This window comes from Ischnura elegans, chromosome 9, assembly GCF_921293095.1.
Source record: "Ischnura elegans chromosome 9, ioIscEleg1.1, whole genome shotgun sequence".
Classification (NCBI taxonomy): domain Eukaryota; kingdom Metazoa; phylum Arthropoda; class Insecta; order Odonata; family Coenagrionidae; genus Ischnura; species Ischnura elegans.
Window position 1 is genome coordinate 59,715,769 of NC_060254.1, and position 23,855 is coordinate 59,739,623.

Sequence of the window (23,855 nt, forward strand, 5' to 3'; positions counted from 1 at the left end):
AATAATGTTTCCTTCCCTTTACCCACAGGCCACCAGGATTCATATTGATACTTGCACACAGATTGACTCATTATCATGCCCCGTACACGTTTTCAGTCACAGGAGGCACTTAAAATTTTCCCTTTTATAGTGCCATATCCTCCCCACTGGCATTGCGTCGAACGGAAGAAGATAACAATAACACCAAGGTAGTGATGCTTCCTTTAAAAAAGCAGCCTGAGGTTACAATAAATCTAGCGATGTGACGTGAAGAGGTTGCTATGGCTACATACAGATGATACACGTGGAGAGAATATAATTAGCTTTACTTAGCATAAAACAATCTTCTGAATTTCAAGAGCTACAGTAAAATCAATACATAAAGATAGGTCAAAAATTAATTCTTTCCACAACCTACTCGAATAGCAATAGAGTATTTTCAAGGGTCGGTTTTCGGCGATGAATTAATTTATGAGCAGCGACGTTCGTATATTAAGAAGGTCAATCATGAGATATAAGTTTTTTCGGTGCGTATTCCAAATAATTTAAGTCATTCACGTTATGATTTTGACGGATCAATATTAAGAGAGGAAAACCGTGCTCTTACATCTATGCACCTGCATTGGGTTGATCTTGACATCGTCACCGTGACAACAACAACAAATGGACGAGACGAGACATTTTACCTAATTTTTTATACACCTATCAAACTTTATATAGCACCTTTGCTGTTTGACACCGGCAAGGGAAAGTAATTTTTGTAAGAATACTTGTAATGTTTATAAGAATACTTCTAATGCACATGAACAAATAAATAGGCTGACACTTAAATATTATTTATTGGGTTAGCCATTGGGTGTTTGAAAGGTAGTCGGGAATGAAAGGTATTCGGTATTATTATCATGAACTGAGAGAGAAGTCCATGAAAAAGAAGAATAGGGGATGATAGAATAGGGAAGAATGCCAGAATATTCCTTTAATATTCCATGCAAACCTATCTTAATCGGTAAAATGCCTTAATAGTAATAATTGTTCTGAAGTTGTTTCATTTTAAGAATATTCCTGCAAAATCAATTTTTTCAAGTTGACAAATTCATAATCATGTGAAATAAATACAGCTTTGCAAGTATTCGTAAATTTTACCTTGTTATTTATGCACAATATGGACAGATTCCACTCCATCTAGCTGTAATCTTCGGGTTGCATAAATTACCCGAAAGTTTATTTATTTCTAAACCACCGAAAAAAGCATAATTCGATATTTACAACGGGGTTTTTGTGATAAAATATAACAAATTACCATACACCAACATCCATACCCTGTTTATGAGCAGTTTACCCCGGCGGAACTCGAACCCACGACCTTTGTTTTAGAAGGCGAGGACTTTACCCTGACGCCACCGAAGCCGGCGTATAAATAGCTTGAATGAACGGTCGTTTAATGGGGCATTCCTTCCCTTCCTCCATTTGACTCGTCTCTCTCCGCAATTAAACCCATTCCTTTTGATTAGCAAAAACTGAAAGATTGCGACTGAGAGCTCCTAGCCATCTTATTGGGCATAAATCACCCCAAACGGCTACGGCTTCATGGTCGAAATCGGCATCAGTCTCCCTTGAAATGTGGCAACCGAGCAGATGGGACCCGGACAACGATGGGAAGAGCGCAATTAAAATGACGGAAGGCGTGAAACCGTTTCCCCTCCGTCGCCTTGAGTGTAAACGAAAGACGCTAAATCGTTCGTTATTTTCCTGCCAGGTAACCAAAATATACATCACAAGAGTCGCATTTATCCATCAAATATACCTTTCGTGAAGATAACTCATCATTTTGTTTTTTTCTTTCCAGCTATGTGCCACGCTTGGAACAACTGGTGCCTGCTCATTTGACAATCTCAAGGAACTTGGACCAATATGTAAGTGTTCGTAATTATTCTCTTCATGAAAAATGTATTCAACGGCTCTCTTTTGCTCAATTTTTAACACCACTCAACACCGGGTGTTTCAAAATGAATAAGCGGGGTTTTTTAACATTTCTAATATTTATATTAACACTTACATCTATGAATCATACATCAAGTGAAAGAGCAACTCAAATAGTTTTGCATTAAAGCCTACAAGCAGCGGCGTAAGCGAGGGGGGACAGGACCCCTTCCCCCCCCCCCCCCCCCCCAAGAAATATAAAAACACAATTACTTCGCCTCATCATATGAGAAAACAAAATATTGCGAAATTGTAAATTTAAAAATAATATTTCTTTATAAATGAATTTTTTCGATTACGAAAAGAATTCAAAGTAGTTGAAAACCCTCTACTTACCCTATTTTTTTTTATTTCCCCCAAAACCCCCTGATTTTGAACCCCTCCCCAGACGAAAGTCCTAGCTGCCTACAAATGTTCAATGTGAACACCATTCGCCATACGGCATACGTCAAGAAAATATGGGAGTTCTTCCCAAACATTGATTAGTATCTCTCGAGTGATTGTTGCAATGGCTGCTTCAATCCTGTTTCTTAATTCAGATATCTCAGCTGGTAATACAGGCATCATCACCCGGAGGATTAAAACCGAACTTCTTACGGAATGTGCGTTGCATTTTAACAAAAGATTCCGTCTTTGGAAATGTACAACACTTTCCGTTCACAAATCGCCATCTTTGCTACTGCTAAAAAAATGTGGGAAAATGTCTCATTACAACCACAATATACTATATGATAAACCCATTCCATCATCAAAATAAAAAAATAGTAATTGTAAGATGGATTATTATTATTATTTTTTGGAATTATCAAGAATACTATCAGGAAATAATAGCTGAAATCAGCTTACAGGGAAAGTTCAATATTTTAATAATATTAAAAAACATCCGCATGCCAAAAGGTTCACCGCTTTTAGCATATTCATTTAATGTAGGTACTAGTAATGTTCGCATTCCTGATTAAATTGTAGGAATTTTTCGAATTCCAGGCAAAGAGGAACGGTTGTGGTTACACGTGGATGCGGCATACGCAGGAACGGCCTTCATTTGTCCGGAATTTCGAGGATGGCTGGTGGGAATTGAATATGTCGACTCCATCGCCTTCAATCCTTCCAAATGGATGATGGTGCATTTTGATTGCACAGCCATGTGGTAAGTAAAAATAATACGCTCTGCTAATTGGAAATAAACACATCACCCTGGAAGAGCTCGTGGTTATCTAACTAATGATTATCCGGCTCATAATATTGCCGCGATCCCTAGAAATGATTGATTCTTCTTTACGTAGTAAAATGATGCACTTCAAGACGTATACACTAATCGGGAAATTTGTCGTTCATCAAATAAAACGAAAGGCATTGATTGTGATTTAGTTACCCACTATTCGTGTATTCATAATATACAAATTATTTGGTTTTAGAAATCTCAGTTTAGACGAATGTTGATGTTCAATTTTAACCGCATTTGAAAAAGGGCCACATAGGCGCCCATGCGATGCCACTCCACGTGACGTCACAGGGACCTAGATTCTATACGAGTAGATAGGAGTTTTACATCGTCTCAGATTACCAATGCATGCATGAGGCACAGAGCTCAGGGAAACATGTCTTAATAATCACCTATTAGAACTGCCTATGGTCGGAAAGTTTCCTTCGTTTGATAGGGTGATAATAATCCTTATTTAAGCCAAGCGCTACCTGCTAGCAGGGTACTCTACGCTGCCACCATGCTCGGCAGCAAGCAGCCTGCATCGTATCAGCGCTCAAGCCTTGCCCCAAGGTCACCTCGCATGCCGACAGCTGGAACCAGAAATACGTCACACGGACTTTTCCCATCATTCCTACTTAGGCGTTGCGTTTTCGCGCGCTTGAAAATTTTCACTTTTCGTTTAATCGCGAAAAATAGATATCGTCATTCGAAAATCTAAGAGCGAGAAATGCGTACTCCAGGAGTAATAATCTTTCGATTTAGGCAATAAAAAAATAATAGGAAACCACCCGATTGAAATGATTCCTTCTCTTGACTTCTATGCTGCTGTTAACGTCCAAGCCTCGCTCCCATTGAGAAACATGCTCTATGTGGACTAGTTTGTGATTGACTGTTTCGTTGCTTATAGATTATTTCACTAAATTTGTCAAAATTATTTCTTTTACAACAGAAAACGAGAATCGTCATTGTAGATACGATTGTAACTCAAATTCACGGAGGAATTAAATCGACTCGAGTCTTTTTTAGGCTTAGCGGTAGACTGGCGTGGTAATGCCAGACTTACAAAAAATATTGGGGGGGCCCAAACCGGGGATCTTGCCCCAGGAAATTTTACAAGTAGTGAGTTTTAAGTTTTTTAGGCATTTTAGAAGAGTCATATGATCAACACTAGAACCCTGATCACTCTAATCTCGATATCTGGACACTTCGGGGAAAATTGACAAGCCTAACACATTTTTCCTTCACACCCACAACGACTTTTTGAGGAGGCTCGGGCCCCCTCTGGCCCCATTGAGTCGGAGCCACTGGTGGTAACTAAGGGGTCGTGCATAGTGAAACTTTAATCTCACAGAATACTTGAAACTTCAATCTCTACGCTAAGTATGTTAAGTGCGTGAATCTGAAATCTGAATTCCCTTGCAAAATACGCCCAGCTAGTGTAGTATTGTTTGGTGATCTACACTGGATAAAAGAAAATGTATGTAATGCATTTTCAGGGTGAGAAATAGCGGAGCTCTCCATCGTACATTCAACGTAGATCCCTTGTACCTTCAACACGAGAATTCAGGTGAGTGCACACGCAAGGAAGTATAGAAAAAAATCATTCCAGTGAACGCTCTTTTATACATTTTGCATCTACATAACCAATGATTCGTATGCTTACATTTTCACAGGTCTTGCAATTGATTACATGGTGAGTATCAAGAATGCAATTTAAATTCTCTTTCTCGTTTATATCTTGGCATCATGTAACATAAATAAGTTAGTATATTCTCCGCAAATCAATGCTTTGATGGCTGACTGAGAGTGGCAGCTTACCAGACTGCCACTAGGATTTTGCCACTGAATCACAGAACGGTTAATTAACAGTCACAAAACTTCAAATGCGATTCAACGAGTATATACATTGAAAACATCTTAAGGCCTGTTTGCACGCTATATTAGCTCATGTAAGCTCATATCTAAATGTATGAACACGAGAATGAACGCCAAAATGCACCGTGTAACTATCCGACTTGTGCGCATCTAGAACAGAAAGTAGAACCTGATATAATTTTATTCAATCATTTTACATGTTCCTTTCCGGCCCACCAAAGCCGTTCCTACAATCAGACATTATATCGTACGTATTTAATTTACGTATCCTGTGAACAGGCCTTTAGATTATGTTAGTCTTACGTAAATAATTGACAATATTATTCTGATTGACACCTGTAAATGTTATCTTGAAACCACGTCGTATTTTTTTTATTATTTAACATCCGTCTTGGAAGTTAAAAATGTAAAAGATGTTATTTGTACTTATCCATATTTTTCATTCTATCCCAAGCACTGGCAAATACCACTTAGCAAGAGATTCCGTGCCCTAAAGCTGTGGTTTGTGATCCGCAACTTTGGAATAAAAGGTCTGCAGAAGCACATTCGGGAGGTAAGTACTATGTATTTTCTTACTTTCACGAATGTTTCAACCAATTTGAGAAAAACCTTTAGTGAAATTTTTCAAATAGTAAAGCCCAAAATATGAGGATCTAAGCTCTAAGGCCTTGAATGCAAATTATGTAAGGAAATGCACCAAAAAGCCGTAACGTTAATTGCGTGAGGAGATTTTTGGAGCCCCTCTACCCCCGTGAGTTTTGACTCGACTCTCTCCCTCTAATCTCACGTGAGATTATTCGAAATGCATTTTTCAGTGTCAATACGTTAATCTATGCTTTATTGCATTGGATTTATTAAAAAAAACAATTTGTTTTACTATTTTTATTCAAGATTAGCTGAGACTAGAATTTAAGATTTACTAAGATCGTAGTCCAGGATCACATTTTACACTGCTTCTTTCGGAAAAAAATTACGTCATGCATGCCATGACCCCCCTATTACCCCTAGATAAGGTTAGGTGAGAATCGGCTGGACCACTCCCCCAATAAACGCCTCTCGTAATCTATGGATGCCTCCTTATATTCGTCGTTTTGCGCCGAACTGGGTTTTTCAGTATTGGTTTCCAGGGATCTTCACAACAACATATATCACTTCAACCCTTTGATAGCGTTGCCAAGGGCCTCTGAGAGGCCGATAAAGCGCTACACGCAAATCACTTGTCCTAGTTTACATTTTGGCAGGGGTGCCAAGCAGGGGCGTAGCTAGAAATTAAGGCCAGGGGGGGTTTCAGGCGCAACTAATATTGGGGTGCTTAGGATATTGCATACCCGCCAGGGTTAGCGGGAGGTGCTGAGGCCTTCCGCCGGAAAAAATTAAGATAAATGGTTCAAAATGGTGATTTTTACGGCCTTCTGAGGGACATTTTATTAATCTTAACACCATTCTATAAGCAACATTAATCCAATTAAGTAAAATACATTTAATTTAAAAATTTCTGTGAGCTCTGGGGGGGGGTTTTATCCCCCAAAATCCCCCCTTGCTGCGCCACTGGTGCCGAGTGATAAAAAATATTGGGGGCTCATAGCGGGGGCCTTGCCCGGGAAAGTTCATGAATGGTGAGTTTTAAAGTATGTTTAAAGCATTTAAGAAGGGTCGAATGATGAACATTATAACCCTGATAACTCGAATCTCGATATTTGGACACTCCGGGGAAAATCGAAAAGACTGAAACATTTTTTCCTCATCCCCATAAAGAATTTTTGAGGGCCCCCTCAGGCCCCATGGAGTCGGCGCCCCTACATCTTAACACACTCAATGCGGATGCCTTGAATTCAAAGCATCATGCGCTAGCCTAGGACGCGGATGCCTTGGATATTAGGCATCGGTCCCCTTACCTTTCTCGGCCCGCCATCTGCCTCCGCGTCTTCTACTAGACCCTGTAATTGTGCCCAGCGTCTCAGTGTGTCTTCTCCTGTGACTGGATACAAGTCGTTTGCTTGCAGATTTTTTGCTTTCTTTTCATTATAATATATTTATTATAATTTTATTATAATATTTAATATTTTCTTTATTAATAATGCAAATTTTAATCATTTTGAAATATGTATGATTGTATACGATTAAGGAAGACATAATATCTGATATTATTGCAAAATATTTTTTCCACGTGGCGGTGTGTTATGATAAATTTTTTCAGCATTGAGTTAGTTAACCTGCTCTTTTGAGCTTATCCTTCTGGAATTTTAGCCTGTGTATGTGAGTGAATGTCAAGGATTGCCCGTTAAGAGACTGTTTGGTCCTTGCATCATTCCCGCCAACCAATACAGTAAGACCCAAGTTAGTGCAAAACGGACGAGTGTAAAACATTACGCCTTTTTGGAGCATTTCCTTGTACCATTACCAAAGTCAAAATGTGGATTACATGATTTCGATGTTTTAATCTCATTTACACATTAAACGAAACAGGTAAAACAGCCATCCAAGAAATGGCTCGTTCCTTGTACGTTATATCTTCGTTCGATATAAATCCTAAGAGTAAAACAAAAATACTTGGTTTCAAATGAAGAGGATAAGAAAATTTAAAAATAATGCAAGCAATTTATTGCCAATCATTATAGAGATAAACTTTTTTAACTATTGAACCTCACCAGATGTTTTAGGATGGCGGAAGTGGTGAATTTATGCAGTACCTAATTGTCGTAAGAAACCTTTTTTCTTGCTATGACCAACTGTGACACTTGCATTTAAGTCCCATTTTTTTCTTCTTTCTTCTTCCCGTGTGAAATCTTTGTTCAATTTAAATCCTCTGACTAAAACAGGAATGCTTAGTTTTGAAAAATAAATTGAACAGAACTAAAAATTCTAACGATTCATTGCCAATCATGATGGAAATAATTTTTTTCACACAAGGGGCCTTAACCAGATGTTACGAAATCGCTTAATTTGTAAAGTAATTACTGTAAGACATCTTTTTTCTGACTATGACTAGCTGTGACTCTCTTTGATACATGGATGGATTCATTTCCACCCGTATGTTATCCTTGTTCAAAATAAATACTCCGACAATAACAAAAGTAATTAGTTTCGAATATCAAGGAGAAGTAAACTAAGAAAAAAATGATTTATTGCCAATCATGATAAAGATAAAAATTTTCAAGCAATGAAGCTTAACCGGATGTTTTATGATCACGCAAGTGCTGAATATAATACAGTAATTGTAATAAGAAACCTTTTTTTTATTTTGACTAACTGCTACTCTCTTTCATGAGTGTCCTATTCTTTTCCTCCAGTATGATATCTCAGTTCAATATAAATCTTCTTGGATAAAATAGAAATGCTTAGTTTCGAATACAAGGAGAAAACTAAAAAAATGCAAAATATTTTACGCAAATCAATATAGAGATAAACATTTTCGAACATTGGGCCTTAACTAAATGTTTTGTGATTACGAAAGTGTTGAATTTTATACATCAATTGCTGTAAGAAACCGTTTTTCTCACTTTGACTAACTGTGACTCTGTTACATACATGAAAGTCCTATTATTTTCCTCCTGTATGATATATTTGCTCAATTAAAAATCCTGCGACTGAAACAGATATACTTAGTTTCGAATGGCAAGAATAAGAAAACTCAAAATGCTAATGATGTAGTATTGCTAATCATGGTAGAGATAAACCTTTTCAAATAATAAACATTATAGAGATGCTTTATGGTCACGCTAGTACTGACTTTTATATAGTAATAACTGTAAGGAACCTTTTTCCTTACTATGACTATCTGCGACTCTGTTACATTGAAGTGCAACTCTTTTCCTTCCGTAGGGTGTCCGTCTAGCAAAGGAATTTGAGCACATGGTCCGATCAGACAAACGTTTCGTCATAGCCGCACCGAGGCATCTTGGATTAGTTGTCTTCCGTTTGGCTGGGTCGCTTGATGGAGGCAATGGCGATGGAGATGCGGCAACAGAGACTTTACTGAAACGTCTGAACGCCAGCGGCAAAATGCACGCCGTTCCGGCATCGCTTCGAGGAAGATACGTCATCAGGTTCACAGTCACGTCACAGCGCACCACAATAGATGACATTCGGGAGGATTGGGAACTGATTCGAAGGTAAGGCAAAAGAGAAAACTGCATGCTACCACCACAAGCCTTTCCGTATATTTTACCTCGATATGATTAGATCCTTTTTTTAAACGTATTTTATTTTGTTTTGTAAAAAAGGGTGATTTTTAAAGTTATTTTTTTTTCTAATTTTCAGAGGTGAAACAAAGCAATCGATTAAACCAGAGCTATCAAATAAATGCCCGCCAAATTATCCGCCCGTATTGAAAACTATTTTCCCATTCAGAAATTTAGTTAATTAATTAGAGCACAGTGTAACGAAATTTTAAATGCCTGTTTATTGCATATTGTATTGTCATCAGCAGCAAGAAAGTATGAAAAATGTCAAGCCGATTTGACAATAGGAAGTGGGTTAAAAGTCAATTACAAGATTCCATCGATGACATAGATGAAGAGAGTTAGAAAAACGCGCGAAATATCATCTTGAAATCCTCAGCAGTTCTCCAAATAAATATACGACTACATACTACTCCGCAAGCCGTCTCAAGAATCGTACGGCGTGGGTGTTGAGACTACAGTCGTGTATAAATTAAAATGGATATGGTCTAACGAAATATAGGAATTATATGAATAAAGGAAATGTTCTAACGAAATAAAGGGAATCGGGTTGGCATGGTGGCTGGAGTAGTGACTTCCCGTCATGTGGGCTCGGGTTCAAATCCCGGAGGTGGCAGGGAATTTTCAGAGGCTGCCCGATCCCTGGTTGAGTGTTGTGATGAGGACATTACAAGCGCAACATTCCGTCCGTCGGATGGGACGTTAAGCCGCGGTCCCCTCGGCGCCTCGGCGCCTTTTGTAAAGAGTAGGCTAATGCCGACGCCGAGTTTCTCTCCACCCATCCTTCACTGCCCAACCCTCATGAAGCAAATGACCTAAGCTGTCGGTCACCTCCTCCTATTACCATACCATACCTAACAAAATTTGCTTTTATTTGATTTAATTTATTGCTCGGGCAAAATACGAATTTCCATACCTATCCGTTCCGCAAAATTTCTATCTAAATTTATGGTTTCTGTCGGACCTGTAAATATATAGTGAAATACTTATTTGTTAAAGCTATCTGAGCCTAGCTCGCAGCCTTTAAGTCTCCAACGGCAACCAGCATAATTCGTTTAAAATCTGTGTAACGCTTCCTGTATTTTTTTCTTTCTGTCAATGTTGTATACTCATAAGTATTCGTAGTCTTGCTGAAGCAATCCCATGAATGTACTTCTAAAATGTGAGCTCTCAAGCTTAGAATAACTATGGTTAATAGACGCCAAAATCTATTGAATTTCCCGGAGGCAAGGCTGCGCCTATCGCATTTTGGTTGGTTTTCAGGAAGTCACGTGCTCTTACTCCTCACTCCCAAAGAACTAAGGTCAGCCTATCAGTCGCAAACATATTTGAAATGAACTATAGCTGAGAAGCAGGCTCGAAAAACCAAAAAAATACGGAACATTAATTTTTCAAGCTTTGTCCACAATCAATAATAAAAGAAAATTTGGCTAGCGAGCCAATTATAAAAGATGGCGGAATCAATCATGCACATTGCTTTCGTTGGGGAGGGAGAGAAAGATGATTAAAAAGATAGCGGCCATTTCATCAAGCGGGAGCAGATTAATGACTGTGCGGCTAATGCGCATTCGCGCGTCTTTTGTTCTAACGAGCAGGACGGCGACGGCGGTGTTGCGGGACCGGGAGGAGGCGGAGCGGGAGGCGGAAGAATCGGCCGCCGTGAGGCCGGGAGACGACGACGCCGAGATCGAGCGCAAGGTGGACAAACTGGCGGGACGCAGGGCCAAGGTGCCGCTCGGAGGTGAGACCCAGGGGCGTTGAGGAGTGGTTGGGGGCCCTGGGTTGGGGCTCTTGATGTGATCTTAAAGGGGAGTCGCGGGGGCCCTTCCTCGGAAAAGGGCCTAGCCGGTAAAGATGGTGAAAAGTGCCCCTCGATGTTTTGAAAATAAAAATATACACTTGAAGTCAAAAATTATGTTTCTCCAAAATTTCAGGCCCTAACAATGGAAATTAACCGCAAAAAAATTGAAACACGATTTTTAGTTTTTTAACCATATCTCCAGTTTTTATTTTTGTAAAATCTTTTTCTTAACTTTAAAATACATATACTATTATGTTCTACCATCCATCCATTTTTTTCAAAATTTTTTGACCGAAAACTATACCATTTTTCTGAACTGACGGCGGCTGACCTTGAGCGTGCTCGAAACCCACCCACTCTTCTACCCAATCACAGAAGAGCGACAGGAGAAAGTGTGGAAGAACCCGCAGTCTCTCTCCGACCTCCGTGCAGTGCACATCGTTCTCCAGCTAGCAGTGTTGCCAAGCCGAATCTTATGAGATCGTACAGCGCTCGTTCTGCCGCCCCCGAAAGTACCGTTATTCCCAAGGCTGGCAACGTCGGTCGGCCGGATGGAGGGGAGCGGAGGGGAAATGGGAAGGGGATGGAGGGGAACGGAGAGGTGGAAGGGGCAGCGTTTCTCATTGGATAGTTTCTATTTTCCACCCAGCCGCCGTCAGTTCGGAAAAATGGTATAAACTTTTGCGTAAGTTTGAAATTTTCAAAATTAAATTTAAAATTTTAGGAAAAAATAGACACGCCAAAAAAATATATGTTGTTACCACTACATCAAAGTACAACCAGATGAAAGTTGATAAAAAAGAGAAATTACGTAAAGGTCGTTTTACACGGGGCACGGAATTGCGCAGGTTAGAACTGTATTAATTTCTAAAACGGCGTGGAATTGCGCGAAGTGAGTATATGTACCAGTGGCATAACTACGGGGGGGATAGATCCCCCCCCCCAAAGACTCAGAGAAATATAAAAAATATTTAAAACTATTGTCTATTTTTGACATGTAATAACTGCATCTGCCTCAAGTTAGATATTAAGTGACAAAATGATTTAGAATGTATTTCCGGGTATGTCATTTTTGAAAAAGTTTCCGGACACCTTGTTGCCAGGAGGGGAGGTCGCCCTCCCAGCCTAGTCTATGTCTAGTGTCCTTATGTCTATGTCCTTATGTCTATGTCCTTATGTCTAGTTACGCTATTGATATATATATATTCTCTCTAATACCACCTCTTCAGCGGCGATAAATGTGAGCAAGTGCTCACTAAGGGGAAAATGATAAATCTAGTTTACAGGGAACCAGTGTAACCTTTCCAGTGTTAGTGAAGGAATTTACGGATAATTTCACGCTCTACATCTAATTTTCATTTGCTATTGAAGCTATCTCTTTGTCCATTACTTTTGTAACAACCTAGGAGTAACTTCCAATATTTAACTACTACCAAGGAGACATCGCCAAAGTGATGTTCGGGATCTGGATGCGGATGTTATTTTCTGAAACTATATAGGTAAGGTAGAAAAATTGTCACGCCTTTCTTCCACATAGGCCCGGGTTCGAGAGGTATTCTCTTGTAAAGATTTCGCGCAGCATGACATTCCTTGAGTAAGCGCTCCATCTCAACTATGGCCATGGCGGTGCGGTCTAGGGCGTTAGTCAACTAGCCTGTAGTCGGTGTCTCGGGTGTGAGTCCCAGTGTCGGCAATATTTTTCTCTCTTCTAATGTTTGAAATCACTGTTAAATTTTATCCCCATTCGTTTAATTTATTTACTTCGCGATTTTTTTAATTTAATATCAATTTATGGATTTCAAACGAAGCTCCGAATTGTGCCTTACCACGCAAATTAGAGGACTTATATAATCACTTACTTCCTTGTAAGGAAAATGATAAATGCCAGTTCAAAACGGATTTCCATAGACACTCAATAGTAGGGGAGAAACAGGCATTCAGCACAGGTCATATTTTCTATTTACGTCATTTAAACCCCTCCCTTCACCTTCCCCCACCATTAGACGCACGTAACGAGGACGCCTCCGCCCTTCAAGCGACATTACATAGGTAATTCAAAAACGTGATTTGCAATAACAAGTCGGCATTGCATCACCCTGCAGCTGTCCCGCAAAAAGCTACACGTGCCGAGGCCATCTCTGCCCTTCGCTTGGCATTACACCATTCATTTCCTGGAGACGCAATATCCCCCCGTCATTGCATCACCCAACACGTGCGGTTATAACGTGACTCCTCCCACTACCGTATATAAATGACTCCCGAATGCTTATTAGTTTATTTTTCGTCAACATGAGCGTGAAAATTGTCATGTTAAGTGCACACTTAGCTGATACTTCTCTGCGTGTGTGAGTACAAGACGAGGATACCTTTTCAATCTCCATACCAAAGGATGTTTTGAATCATACAAATACGGATTTTATATTGATGGTTAGCTTCCAAACCATCTATTACTGTGTGTTCCGGTTTCAAGATCAAGAGTTTGATATTGTGGCTGATAAAGTGCTATTTTCTGGTTTCCCCGATGACAATGGGAAAGTGGAGAGATTCAACATCATCCTAGCATCTGCAATCAACAATTAAGAGAATCGTCAAAAGGCTGACGCTCAACTCCCCATTATATTCCTAAAAGTTCACGAGACCATACAACCTAGAGTTGATGTCTTCACAAAGACTGAATCTGATGGATGTGGGAGGACCTCCATGAAAACAAAAATTCTGGTGATATACCGGACGGATTTAAACCAGTGTGTTACACGGACCACATGGGATCCAAAGTGAAATATTGGCCCACCCCAGCAAGGGGTTTTGTCTGAGAGTGATAAAGTTTATACTCAAAATTGAATATGTATATTTATTAACACTAAAAGTGTCTTAAAAGATTTTATATTCTTTTATTAAATAATAACACGGGGACATTACACCATTCATTTCATGGTTTACAATTGTTTATTTCAACAAATTTTGCTTTGTATACACCAATCAGCCAGCTTAAAACTATTTTTTCTGGCACACTGTAGATTACCATCCATATGAATTGCAATTTAACAACCCTATTTCGTGGTTAATTTCGTGAATGAGGGACATCCATAAAGTTCCAGGTTAGCCACACAAATTCCCTTGGGAAGAAGAGTTGTTAAGAAGGCAGCTTTTTGAGCACCCTTTGTGAATAGATATTTAAAATTTTTAGTATAATTGTGAAGTATGCTCTCCAATTCCAAATAATCCACATCTCCAGAGTATTCGTACAAGCCGTGATAGTTGTTTCTCAGCCAAGAAGTCTCTTTTGTATAGAGCAATCTCTGTGAAGATTTAAATAACCAAGTATTACAGCATTTATTCTGAACAGCGATGATTGCCAATTCTTTGACAATAAAATTTCCATTGCTGCCCGTAAATCCTTGAAATTCGATAATGGCACCCATCTTGATGTATGTCCAACTTACAAGGTTTTTATGCCCAATTCCAGGGATTGAACTTACATCAAGACTTTCTAACTTACGGAACTTTCATTCACGCCAGAGGTTGAAAGCCTTTCACTCATACTCAAGCTGACCACTTTTGATTATCAGCCGAACCATACGCGATGAGTACCATCTCTAATTCAAGTGTTTTAAAATCACAATCTGTGATATTCTTTGCTAATTTTGTGGCGAGAAAATGTCTCACTCTGTCACGACTAGCCGAAAGTCTCTGGAGAAATAAATCAAGTAGCTTGAAGAGTTTCACCAATGAAAACCACTCATCCACCTTTAAGTTAAAAGATATTTTAATAACCAAATGTGTCTTCCCAAAGTAATTTGCATACACCAAGCAGGAAGTTAAAAAATGTTTTTCTCCTTTGTAAAAGAACAAATCCTCGTCCTCTTTACAGTTCAAGATGTTTACCCACTCGCTTTGTGAAACTATTACACTTTTTTTCCAACATGATTAAATTGCACGACTGATTCAGTCTCTACCAGGATCGTAACCAATACACACACTCTTTGTCTTAGCACTGTTTAAATAATACACAGTTTGAAGAAGTTAATTGTTCAATTGTCCAAGAGAAGGAATAAAATTTCCAGCAGGTTTCTTTCTCTTCACCGGAGGAGACTGATGGTCCGCATCCAACGACGCATGACGACTGATGTATGGTGACGTTATCGTCTTTATTTAGAGGCTGATGTAGGGGGAGGGGTTGGGACACAGTCATCGGAACAAGGATGAACTTCGGTTTTGAAGCGGTTTTACTGGAACCACTGAGCGAGAGAATGTGCATCTCTCAATGCGTAAGTGCTATAGCGGCTTGTGACAAGGATTGAGGCAGGAAAAGGCAAGAAAGGAACATTTTTCGGGAGGGGGGCAATTAAACTTTTTCGAGAGAGATGAAAGTGCGTCCCGTGAAGTCGGTCAGGAACTCACACTCTGCTTCGCTGAATGCGTAGAGAGCAGTTACACCCTCAGTTATAGCTTCCAAGGTAGATGAAAGTTCGGCATGAGAAATGAATCCCTCGTTGAAGGAAGTCTCATCTCGTTGTAGGGGGTCTGGGAAACGTAGCTACTTTCCTCCAGCGATGAGCTGACGTTTGAGGGAATCAGTGCAGTCATAGGGATATACTACTTTTCGCGTTTCTAGTTGTCTTACCACCAAATATTTGTGCGGTATATTTAAATTCTGTAGGTTCGAGACTAGAGACGCTAATGAGGTGGATATGAATGGACAAGTATCAACAAATCGTACAACAAAATTGTTTTCAACTGATTTTGCAAAAGAAATGTACTTTTCTTCCGTGTTTGTTATTACAAATATTTGTCTTTCATCGTAATCCAATTCACTAACAATGAAATGACCATCATACGCGGACAGGTTATGAATAAAAATGGGAAGAAATTGAGGCATCTTGTACTGAACATTGCAAAAGGAATGAGCTGGACCTCGATACTGCCCCGTCAGGTGATTCATGAACCCTAACCCTATCGGTTCCCAAATCATCCCCGCAAATGTGGCACGTCGATGCGTTTTGGAAAGCGCTCTCTTTTTCTTCAGTGAGTGGAGTCAGCGGAATCGAGTTCTTGTAAATTTTGAAAATCTTCTGGGCCTCCTGTTTCATGCACTCAATAAAAACCCGTGCTGCATTAGGTCCCCGATACAATACTGGTTCCTCACATCCGTCTGGTGTTTTTAGCATGTAACAATAACTAAAAGGTAGGTGTTTCTGAGTAGCGTCTGTAAATGATGACCTAGAAGAAGGCTCACGTGTACTGATGTTTTTTAGAAGTCATTCAAAATCGGCATCTATCACGTAAGGTACACGGAAAGAGTGATTAATGAGGGTAAATTTTAGTAATTTATTTTACTCGTTCGGCATTACAATTTTACTGGGCTCGCCTGCGCCCCTATATAGCTCTTTGTGAGCCTCGAGTTTTGATTCGTCATGATAGTGAGTAAGGCAACGTTTACAAATATGTATTCTATGGTGATACCTAGTCATTTGAGCTCTAATCAATTTATTGAAATTCTTAACCCAGCAATAGTGGGCAGTATTCTCGTTAGTTATGTAAAATAAGTCTCATGATCATGTAGCTCATGATCTACAATTTTTAAAGGATAAACGTTATTTTTCTCGTCAAATCCAAACACATTGAAATGTTATTGCCACGTTCGAATTTAGGGATATCGTTCAGTTGGGCGGAATAAGTGATTCAATCCTAGTCGTAGGCTTCATGACATTCGTCCTTGTTGAAATTTGGAATCCAATCGGGGCGTGGGACATTCTTTGGCCAAATTGCATATTTAAAGTAGTATTGATCATGGTTTTTAACCTTAATTACAGCCTTTTTACTAGCGATCATTGCTGAAGGGGGATGTAACTAGAGCCTTTCAACGGAATGTACTTGTTAATTCTCAATTCCAACCCAATCACACGATCTAAAGTCCACCCTGATCCTTTAGCCTGAAATTCGGATTTTTCCTTCAGTAATTTTGAAGAGGATTCGTCAACAACTTCTTCAATTTTATCTACTAAGAATAGACGCCGATTGTTAGTTTTTAAAGACGCATCCATTTCCTCTCTCTCGTCCTTTGGAAATTTACAAATTAGAACAAGATTAAATTTGATGGAATGGTTCAGAATCATAGAAACCAGTAATTTTGCCATTCTGTGTGCCTTAATACTATCTAAAAAGGAAACTATATCAAGAGCACTGTCCTCCTCTGGAGTTATCCAAAAGGTTTTAAGCATGGATCTAATTGCCGACTCAATGATATTGAACCCTCTCCCTATTTGCTCGTTGATTTTTATCCGGTGCGCATTGGTGTTCTCATGAGGCATAGCCTCATCAATGCTGTAGAATATTTCACAATAAGTGCAAAATTTCTACCCTTTACCTTATTCATCGCATTATTTAAATGGTTGTATGTTTGCATGTCATCTACTTTTTCGTTATAAAAATAATGCGTTCATTGATCCCCGTGAGCGCCGATTCTAGCTCCTGTGGGGTCACATAACGCCCAGCATTAAAATTGTTGAGGATGGTGGATATGAAGGATTACATGTTTGAAGATTCAGCATCCTGTATGAAGAGAGAGAAATTAAATTAATTGGGTTATGTTAAGTAAATTATGATTTCACTTGAAGAGGTGGAGAATACAAGTGTTCTCGCTAAAAGTTCGATATCAAATGAAATACATGCTTAAATTTTGTTGAGTTATATATGAAACGGATAAATACAATTAAAATGTGCATCATAAAGAGTTTTGAAAAGTATACTGGTAACAACTAGCTCGTTTAGATGCTGGAATAAAATTAATTCAATCATGCAAATGTAAGACAATGAAATTTTCGGAACGGGGATAAAAAAATATTATTTTAATTGTTGGATTGTATTTAGCTATCAATTTTGCTTATTTTCTGTACATATATCAAAAGTCTTACTCTCTAAATAGGGGTACCTAAGTATCCTTACCCTGAATCATAAACGGTCTGATAAAGTTTGATTAATAATTTCGAAAGATAATTAAAATTAACCTAATTTCCTGTTTGCAGCATATTTTTATCTCTTCAACTAAGGAAGATATTAATGGGTAAATATGCTTCACCGGACTTGAGAAAATTCTAAGTCGAAATCTAATTTTAGGTCAATTTGAAAAAACAGATCCTTGATTCGTATATAAAGTTGAAGTAGCAACAATATGTGTCAGAAACTTCAAAAGGTTAACGTTTTGCAGTTTGCATGTATCACTTCAAATAAGAAAGATATTAGGTTTTAATCTTTTTCCTCAGAGGAGATACATTTTTTAGTCCTCACTTGCAATCGAGTTTTGGACACTTTGGGAGGGAATTATGAAAAAATCAATTAATGCATCGTATATAGAGTTGAAAGATGAACAAGTTTTGTACTTATTGTCAAAATGCTAACTCTTCAAAGAAGGGTACATGGTTACCCTGATTCGGTACCCTTAAGGGTCTGAGAAATTTTCATTGCTGCATCTTATGTGTATTGAAAAACAAAGAAACTTTTCGGTTTAAGCTTAACCCAAATTCTTTCACACAACGGAGTTATTAAAGATTTTCTTACAACGCTACCTGCTGCTAACCTGTTCTCCAAATATCATTACTCATAAATTGGACCACCGAATCTAAACTTCTTACTCTGTCAATTTTTTTCAGCGGAATTGTTTCTTTACTAATCCCCCCGAATTTTTGAGGTGAAAATGAGAGTAAAGGACCAGGATTTTCCCATACACTGAATACCCTTAAATACCTTGAAAACGGTTTTTCCGAGTAAAATATTACGGATTAATGCTAGTTGTGTGAAGGTCCCTCGTAAGGATTTTTGAGACTCTTCGATAAATATTATCGGTTTGAATGACCTTACATTTCCATGGACTTACAATAAATATAGCCAACATAATATGGACTCAGGTTGGCACTCACCAATTCACTGTCTGAGGTAGTCCTCCCGATTTCTGATGATTTTCTTATGTCGACGATAGCTATGCTGGCTCTTAGGGTGGTCCTCCAAATTTTTGCTGACTTCTTTAGGTGAAGATTGCTGTGCTGGTTCTGAGTGTGGTCCTCCTTATTTTACTGACTTCTTTTAGTGAAGATTGCTGTGCTGGCTCCTCGAGGCAAGAAAATGAGTCCGCTCCGATTCGGTCAGCCTTATATATCCACGAGAAAGAGGGATGGGGTCGCGTCTTATTCTTTGCGAAAGCCAGGTCACGTTGCAACCGCACGTGTTGGGTGATGCAATGACGGGGATGAGGGCGCAATCGAATCTACAGCAATAAGGAGAATCACGGAGATTGCAATTGAAATGTGTTGTTATTCACGAGAAGTATACCCGGACTGACGGTCATTTTGGATTATGACGTCAGCGACGACAGCGCCGCTAGTGGTGATTTGGTTTCCGAATGGCGTCTCCAGGAAATGCATGGTGTAATGTCAAGCGAAGGGCGGACGTGACCTCGGCGCGTGTAGCTTTTTGCGGGACACCTGCAGGGTGATGCAATGCCGACTAGTTATTGCATATCACGTTTTTGAATGATGCAATGTCACTTGAAGGGCGGAGGCGACCTCGGTACATGCGTCTAATGGTGGGGGAAGGGAGAAGGGGACCAGGTATTATATAGTAGATACCCATAGACTGAAAGTTAAACCAATACCATTGCGGATTTTACAGTACAGATGTCAGTATGATCGAAAAATCGATTCGATTATCATAGCAAATACGTAAATTGGCATAACTTCAATAGTTTTCCCGATGGACCAATGAAATTTGGTGAATGGGTACATATTGGTATGTCAGTACACTTGATAATTCGATACGATAATGATAGCAAATACGCCAAAGCTATTTTGCAAATGGGAATATCTTAAGAATAACTATTTTTTAGGGGGAAAGAAATTTGGGGAATCGTTACAATGTAGTATTTCACATACTGCATTATGGACACATGTTTTGCGAGTGGTATATGTTTATATATTTATCTAACGAATCTGCGTTTCATTTTCAAGTTTCGCTTATCACAACGCTTATGGGCTTTAAGAGTTGAAAAATAACCACAAAATCGTCACTCTTGAAATTTTAAAAACCTTAGTCTAATAAGGTATCAATGTTAAACTTAATCTATCAAAGAATGAATTATCCGTCAAATCAAATCCTATTGAAAATAACAAATCTTTTTAACAGTGAACAATTAAGTTCCTTTCTCTTTCAAAAAACGGGGGGGACATTTTTGAATATTTAAACCACTTATGGACACAATACTCGACCAGAATACGTCACGCCATCTCTGTTGAACTACATACACTTATGTGAGACCACATTCCCAAATGACACAAGCATCTTAAACCAGGCGATGGTCTGGCCAGGTCGGCTGGTCGGAAATGACCAAGAGCCCCGAGATTAGCCGCCCCTCCACTACGCTTGCATCTATCGTTAAGCGTATACAGAATAAAGTTTTATAAAATTAAAAAGGAATGGTATAGGATAACTTTGATAATTTTGAAAGGAAACTTCATCTGAATTGCATTGATGATGACAAAATAAATTCTTTCAAAATTCCGGCAGGTTTTTTTTTTTTGCTATGTCACAGTTGAAAATAGGGTAGTTTCCTTCATCAAAGAAATTGAAAGGCATTGATTGCGATTCGTTACCCTTCAAAATGACCTTGATAAAATATCGCTATTGCTAACCACCAATAAAATGGATGTTAATAGTAGAAAATGCAAGCAAATTATGTTCACAAGGAAGAGAAACAAGGATAATAGGGTAGTTTCCTTCATCAAAGAAAACACAAGGCATTGATTGCGATTCGTTACCAAACATTAGTGTATTCATAATATACAATTTATTTGGTTTTAGAAATCCCAGTTTAGGCGAATGTTACTGGTCAATTTTAACCGTATTTGAAAGAGTCCAGATTGGCGCCCATGCGATGCCACTCCACGTGACGTCACAGACGCCTAGATGCTATACGAGTAGTCAGGAGTTTTGCATTGTCTGCGATTACCAATGCATGCATGAGGCACAGAGCTCAGGGAAACATCTCTTAATAATCACCTATTAAAACAGCCTATTATCAGAAATTTTCCTTCATTTGATAGGGTATTAATAATTATAAGCCAAGCGCTATCTGCTAGCAGAATACTCTGCTACCTGCTAGCAGCCTACATCGTAGCGGCGCACATATCCTCGCCCCAAAGTCACCTCACTCGGCGGCAGCGGGAACTAGATTGACGTCACACGGGCTTATCCCCGCATACATAATTAGCCGTCGCGTTTTCGCGCGCTTGAAACTTTTCACTTTTCATTTAATCGCGAAAAATAGATATCGTCATTAAAAATTCTAAAAGCGTGAAATACGTACTCCAGGTGTAATAATCTTTCGATTTAGGCAATAAAAAAATTAGGAAACCTGGAAAATTAGGAAAATTGCTGGCTTTAAAAGATTACTGCTGATATTTAAAAGATTGGATTCTTTCTTTCCAGAAACGCGAGAAAGGAATGAAAACTTTGGATCATCCCTCCTGTTGGCTAACTCGCCAATGTCACCGAAAGTGGTCAACGGGTCGTTCGCTGCAGTTTTTGACCAAGGTGACGTCATGCAGGAATTCGCCCGCAAATGCTCCGGATTTCGTCTGGACGTCAAGGATAGCCCAGGTGAGACAAATTATGCAAATCCTAAACACCACCACAATTCATTTAACGATGGCTTAATAATTAGGACCTAAATCTATGGGATATTTAAACCTAACTCTGGGTACGGACATAAATGATCATTTCAGGCTTGCCTTTGTGAAACCTTCTCATGGTGGAAAATGAAAGAGTAAAACTTAATTTGGTTCACAAAATATTTAATTATGTTACGAAGCCCGGAAAAAGTATTTTCAATGAACCTAACGATGTTTTACTCTTTTATTTCAATCTATATATATGGACATGTGGACTTAAAGCCCCGCAAAATTTTTAAGGACATTTTTTTTTACGATTTAGTTAAATTTCCTTCCAAATTCTAATGAATAAAATTTTTTTGGAATCAATTAAAATCCTAGCCTTTGTCGAAGACATTCAATAGAGTTTTTTTATCATGCATTTCTTCAAATCAACAGTATTTCGAACTTCTCTCAAAAAGATCACCACAAAATCGACCATAAATTTGTTATCCTGATATACATATACAAATATCAATTATAACGGCATGTAACCAAAACGAGTAAGTTCTGCACCTAACGTCACTTGAGTACAAATTGTGCAGAAAGATGTGAAATGAAAAAAAGTGTAAATAAGTAAACGAAGATGGATTTGGATTCAAACGACAAAATTAATACTTTATCTTTGTATTCATTTGCCCGCATTCACCACAAATCAAACAATGCTATCATTGCAATCAACCAATCAGAGTCATCTACATAATTCTCTGCAAGCTACCTCTAGGGTGTTTGGCAGGGGGTGATCAATCACCAGCATGCAGTCCACACAGACCATGGCCCATGCTGGGGGGGTCAGGTCGGGTGCCGTCCGACTTGAGAGAATCTTCGCCTGACCTGGACAGCTTGAACTGCAAGAATTTTACCACTGTATTCATTTTCTCCCCATCGTAATAACGTATACTTGCTGCCTGACCTGACAACCTGTCTGCCTCCTGTTGGCATCCAGGTGCCGGCCGACACAGTTTACTGACTTCAGGTGGCTGAACAATTCAGTGCCAGTGCGTCATTGCCGGCCGGAATGTTGGAGAAGAACCCAGCTATAACAGGCCGCGCACCGCAAACTGTGGGGCAGTCCTCCGACTCTATGCTTGCGGCCTCCTTATTGTAATATACGACAAATGAAATGTTTACCAGGATTTACTGTTTTTTGGTCATTGAAGAGAACGCTGCACCCCCATGGCCAATAATCCTGGGTTAGGCCCTGTCACAGACACGGAAAGGTCGCAGAGGAAAATGAGTGAGGAATCACGTGGTCTAATTTTTTTCCATTTCATCATCGGTCGCAGGCGCAGAGGCCGAAAATCGTCCTTACTTATGTCTACTCTATGCAGAGAGAATGAGGGCTCAAGGGGAGCCCTTCGAGGGTACAGATAGTATGAGGGTTCTGGGCGAACCCTTCGAAGGATACAACACACCGGGGCCGGGAACCAAGCCAGTGGCTTATACGCCCAGACACCCGGGGAGGGGGAGGAAAGGAAGTGAAAAGGAAAGAGGCGCGGCCGCGATAGGAGCCCGACGATGCCTCTCGGAGAGGAAAGGTGCGGAGGGAACGTGAGAGGGAAAAACACCCCAACGCTATAAAAGCGAAGGGGACCCAACTAATTAATGAAACCAGGCAAAGCCATTAATGTGCCAGCGATTTTAGAGGGTTTTCCTATGAGGAAGAAAAATCCATAGATCAAATCGCTAGATGTCTACTCTGACAATGAGTCCCGCAGCGATTACCGGTCTTATTTGAGATTATCGTTTCAGCGATGAGGCGTCGCATCCGTGGGATTCTGGTGAGCGGCCGGCAGCAGTTCTCCCTAGATTCCCGCATAGACATGGCCGCAGTGGTTGGAGACGGCGACGATGACTGCTATGGGCCCAAAGGGAGGCCCCTGTCCGTGGGACCAGCGGGTTCGCCCAACCTGCCGCTCATGAGGGAAGAGGACAGCGAGGACTGGGGTCTGGACGCATCCTTGCGCCCTGGAAAGCAAGGTAAGACCAGATCGAAGGCGTTTTCCGATATCGCCGACAGCAGGAATTGTCTATTCTTTGTGGCCCTTCGCAGTACTTTCATTCGTACCTTAAATGAACGGCAAATCTTGCCGATATATGTTTTTCCATATGACCAAGGCACCTTGTAGATTCCTTCA

At 39.6% G+C, this 23,855-nt stretch overlaps 1 protein-coding gene across 1 annotated transcript in view; it reads left to right on the forward strand.

The window, feature by feature from the left end:
• LOC124165337 (histidine decarboxylase) overlaps positions 1–23,855 on the forward strand; it is a 156,563-nt gene that overhangs the window by 127,853 nt on the left and 4,855 nt on the right. The window contains exons 8-16 of the mRNA XM_046542693.1: positions 1,826–1,892; positions 2,944–3,106; positions 4,660–4,730; positions 4,837–4,856; positions 5,493–5,591; positions 8,861–9,150; positions 10,815–10,960; positions 21,497–21,667; positions 23,470–23,697. Coding sequence (XP_046398649.1) covers positions 1,826–1,892; positions 2,944–3,106; positions 4,660–4,730; positions 4,837–4,856; positions 5,493–5,591; positions 8,861–9,150; positions 10,815–10,960; positions 21,497–21,667; positions 23,470–23,697 — 1,255 coding nt within the window. The remainder of the gene's footprint in view (positions 1–1,825; positions 1,893–2,943; positions 3,107–4,659; positions 4,731–4,836; positions 4,857–5,492; positions 5,592–8,860; positions 9,151–10,814; positions 10,961–21,496; positions 21,668–23,469; positions 23,698–23,855) is intronic.